This window comes from Athene cunicularia, assembly GCF_003259725.1.
Source record: "Athene cunicularia isolate RWA chromosome 13 unlocalized genomic scaffold, athCun1 chr13_part1, whole genome shotgun sequence".
NCBI lineage: Eukaryota > Metazoa > Chordata > Aves > Strigiformes > Strigidae > Athene > Athene cunicularia.
In genome coordinates, this window is record NW_020799117.1 from 5956965 (window position 1) to 5961779 (window position 4815).

The 4815-nt window shown below is 38.4% G+C and overlaps 1 protein-coding gene across 2 annotated transcripts in view; it reads left to right on the forward strand.

Annotated features, from left to right (window-relative positions):
- Nucleotides 1-1698: 1698 nt before the first annotated feature.
- Nucleotides 1699-4815, forward strand: part of RUFY1 (RUN and FYVE domain containing 1) — a 15536-nt gene continuing 12419 nt past the window's right edge. The window contains exon 1 of one of the 2 annotated variants that reach the window (XM_026858250.1): nt 1699-2030. In XM_026858250.1, the coding sequence (XP_026714051.1) occupies nt 1763-2030 (268 nt within the window). In that variant the 5' untranslated portion in view covers nt 1699-1762. The remainder of the gene's footprint in view (nt 2031-4815) is intronic. The other variant, XM_026858251.1, reaches the window with a different exon arrangement.

Below are 4815 nucleotides of genomic sequence, written 5' to 3' on the forward strand. Positions count from 1 at the left end.
CTGCATCCTATATATTGTCCTTGGCTGCCCCAAATGACTCCTTAGAAACTTGTACTTTGTAACTTTGTAAACAAATAAAATCTCTTTAATTTAGGACTCACAATGTTACAAGATTTCTTGCTTGCTTTAAAATAACTGTGAGGAAAGATGGCATTTAATTTATTCAATAGCTGACTTCATAACATTTAAGTCATTTTGACCAAATGGTAATAAATGAAGCATAATTAAATATGGCTGTGTAGGAAAAATTTTAGCAAATTTCTTATGCACAGTATAAAGTTTCCTATTTGATCTCAGCAGATACCTGAAATAAAATGCTCAAATGTTTCTTTAATAGTAACATAAGAAAAGATGATCAGAGACAATGTGGTAAATATTTTTACTGTAAAGGGGAGTCTGATGCATCATTACCTTACGGGAGCAACATACTATAAATAGGAGTCTTGGTTTGCTCTTATTTTCTCAGTCACAAAACCTTTATGCCCTATTCTTCAGATGTATTGGAGAAGTTATTTCAATGCTTAAAATTCTGCTTTGCTTTTCTAGTCAATATTGCCCTGACACCAATATTGGGTGGATAGTAAAAGGCAGAAAATCAATGTCAAGCCTTACTCAAGTCAAACAGAGGTATAGTCATAAAGATTGCAACCGACAAAGCTGTTAGGTACCACTTCCTTATAAACAGCCAAATACTGCTGGAGTCCACAAGATGGAGTAAAACTTATTTCTAACCTCTTAGCAAAAGTAGCTTAAAGCCTATACTTAGCTCATATGAATCACGGGTGAATAAGAAGCTGCTGATCTCTGAATTCTCAACAGAAAAATAAGAGCTTCCCTGTGCTTTGTGAAACAAAAGTTGTTAAATTTTCAGTGTCTGAGAAACCAAGACAGAATCAATCTTATAGTTTATAGCAGGACAACAAGTAAGATACAGACCTGAAGATTTATTTTGCTGCAAGACTACTGAAATTGATCTTCAACTCTCCCATTCCCTCCTCCTTCTCACATTTCGTAGCAAAAAAACCCACTTTTCTCTATGTAGCAAAAGAAGCTAATACACAGCATCCACTATCTCATGACTAAATGACTGATGTATTCCAAGCACATACAGTTGCAGAATGGAAAAAGGGGTAATAAGCCATGCATTGGTAGGCTACATTGATATTTGAGACACCCAGTAAGGTCAAATTTTCATACTGGACTAATTTCAGTTCCCCTTCATGATAGATCTTTTCTACCAAACACAGCCCAAACACATTAATGAACTAGCTTACTGACTACAGTTATTTTTTTAACGTCAGTGATGCAAGCAAAGAGCTTTTCACAGCAGTGAACCTGTCATACTAATCCACCATTTTAATCAAGTTATGATGACTTCAATTATAGGCAGAATAATGAAGATCTCTTTAAGTTGTCAAAACTTAACTGCAAAAATCTAGGATGTCAAAAGATACTATAAATTTTCTAATGGAAATTCATGTTTGGGAACACAGCAATTAAATCGTTAAAGTGTGCTTTTGTTACTTTCGTAACTTGTGTGAAAGTAAATTATTTCTTCATCCTCCCCCCCGCCGCCCCAGTCTTTTACTCAGACCATCAAGCAAACTTCTCAGTTCTGGAAGGGCTTGTCTTATAGTCCTCTTTATGAGTGAAAGTGCTTGAAAACAGTTGAGATGCTCCTCAGTACCTGCCTTCCAGCAGGCAGGCAGGACGGAGCTGCCGGCTCGATTCCTCATGACTAGTGTCATATGACACGTTAAAGATGGCTGAAGGGGAGAGTTGTACCGCCCCTGCCGCGGAAATAAAAGAAGACTTTGAGATTATTGACAAAAAACAGATTCCTAATACGACTGAGTTGAAAAGCGAGGAAAAAGAGAAAACGGAAGAAGCGAGGTGGTCTGCTCCTATCTTGTCGCTGGCTAAGAAAGCCTCGGAAAACTTGGCGCTGGGCTATGGCAACGCTCTGAAGTCTGCAGCTTTGGTAGGATTCATATCCAAACCAGTCAGCAATGACAGCACAGCAAAAACAAGTATGGTTATGCTTATTTAGTAAACTTGCTTTTATGGTGCCGTAAGGGCTGTTGATTAGTGTCAGTGATGTGTGGTTGTTACTTTGAATTAATTTTTTAAAATCTGTTGCTGTTTTTTAATTTAAGCAAAATTATAAAAGCAACACAGATGAAAAACCTTTTAAAAAATGGATTGTAATCGGAAGAATTCTAAATTCTTAATATATTTGGGAAATTTTACTTCAGTTTTATGCAGTAAGCTTATATTTGATTCCTTTTCTCCTTCTCCCTTAAAGTTGACCTCAGCAGCAGCCTGACTGCACTCGTCAGTGATCTGGTCAATTCGTTGTTCTTCCGAGGTGTGCTGGGTCACAGAAGGAACTATACTGTGCTGCTCATAGAGCTTTCATGTCAGAAAGTGGACAAGTGAACTAATACACAGATCTGTTATAAATTACTTTTTAACTATGCTAAAAATGCCTTCTATTTAACCACAGCTTGCTTTATTAAACATCAGTATTCATGGATATAGCAACCATACAGAATTATGGAACAGGTCTTTTGGAACCAAATCAAAAGGGCTTTAGTTGAATTTACATAGAAATTAATCTCAGTGATGTAGCATGGAAACAAAGTTCAAATGTAGCAGTAATTGCACCTTCAGCCTTGTATTCCAGGGTCTCAGTGGAGATTCTTTTGGAGCAGTGGAGCTCGGTTTTTCTAAAATATTAATTATTCAAGCTGGAGTTCTGTGGGGATGAATTGTGTCTGCATAGTGAAATAAGTTACTGATGATGGACGGTTTTATTTTTTGTGAAAATTCCTCAGAGCTGCACAGTCAGAGTTTAAGATTAAATCTGTCCTGAAAAAAATAAGATTCGTGTCTTTCCCTGCATCTCTAAATCTCACACCAAACTTCTCACAGATTTGTATCCTGGATGCCCATCTTGAGCACCTGGGATCTAATCTGACAAAGGGTAAAATATTCCATTTTATTCAGCTGTATTTGGAATAATGCTGTGAATAGATGTAATTCAAAACAACATACAGCATTTGGCAAGGGGTGGGGAATAAAATGTTCTCCTGCCTGAAATACTGCTCCTACACTTAATGGAACTTTTGCCATAATCTTTCAGTTTCTTATCTGTAAAGTAAGGGGGGAATACAATATTACCTCCCCAAATTGTTCGAAGGATTTGGATATGTTGATAAGTTTGGGTTTTTTTTAATGGAAAATTCCATAAGAAAATTCCATACATAAGATATAAGATGTGAACAGGCACTAAATCACCTGTTCTGCCTATTATACCTATTAAATAGTACCTTTGACCAAGCACTGTAAATTCAATTTAAAGCAGGTATTTTTAAGAAATAACCTGAGGCCTGCAAGACTACTTGTGGAAAACTAGTAGCTTGTTCCCCACTTCCATCTTTTTCCAAAGATTTTATAACCTCTACCTACAACTTCAGATTGTTGATCACATGTAAACTGTACCACACACTGTGCAGTCAGTTGGACAGAAAAGTAAATCATAAAAACCAATGTCCCTGCCTTGCAGAGAAGGCTGGGAACTGCAAATCTAAAGAATACAAATCAAGACAGACTTGCAGTCTTAAAGACCAAGAGATGGAAAAGTGTTCTTCCTGCTTCAGTGTTTTTTGACTTCAAGGTGTGCTGAATGATTACAGTAGACACGGCATGGGGCTTTAAAAAGATGTTAAAACTTATCTGTTGAATTGAATGAGATAGTCTATGTACATTCTTACAGATTGCAGCGTTATGTCTGTGATCTTTTCCACTTAGGGAACCTGATTCCTAATCTTTGAGGCTTGGCTTTGGTAATGTCGAATACCTGTTTTGCATGTATGAACTTGTACAAGTTTTGCAAAAGATATACTTGACTGTGTAAATTGCAACAGTCTAAAAAGTACTGTTCAAGTAACTATTTAACTTCATACAAACCTTTTATTAAGACACTAATTTAAATTTGCGTTCATAAAGAACATTTAATTCACGGAGGGTTTTTTTCTGTTTTGGGTTTTTTTTAAATTTTGTGGGTAATACAGGATGTGTATCTTGAACAAGGCTTAGAAGCAAAGCATTCCTGATAAAGTGAAAATTCAAATTCAGGAAACCATCAGTGTAAGCTGGCATTGCTACTGAAACTGCAATGCCCAAAGAAAGTCAGTGATTTTCAGTTTCTGCAGTCAGCTTTTCTTCCGTTCCTGATGTGTAACCTGACAATATTGACATCAAAATTCAAAACATTTCAGCCCTTTTAGTCCTCAGTCTCAAGATATTATATGCATACAACAGGCTAACAGGATTTTGTGTGTTTTGTGATTATTAAGATCAATTTGATTAGAACGACTCCCTGTTTTCACCCTTCTGATGGGGGAAGAGCTTTGCTCGGTTTTAATCCCAGATCAACACTATGTGCACAAGAAGGGAATAATGAAAATTAGTACAAAGAGAGACTTTGGCACGGCGTTAGGAAGAGTGCTGGCAGGCTTGCATGTGACTGACACAGGGGCTCTACCTGTTAGACTTGTCTGGAACTGCTGTTTCTGGAAGGGAGTGTGACCGTGCTTGAGCCACAGGTGACAGCCGGACTCTCCCAATGCAGCAGCTGTGGCTCACAAAATCACTTAGGTGCGCGGCTGGCGGCATCTGTCAGAACCTGCTGGTGTCTGACGGAACGGCGGTAGCTAGCAGCCTGGTTTCGGGGAGGCGAGCGCGTCCCGGGCCGCCCGCGGCCGCGCAGCACCAACTCTCTAAAATGGCGCCCGGCGCGCGCGGCCTCGC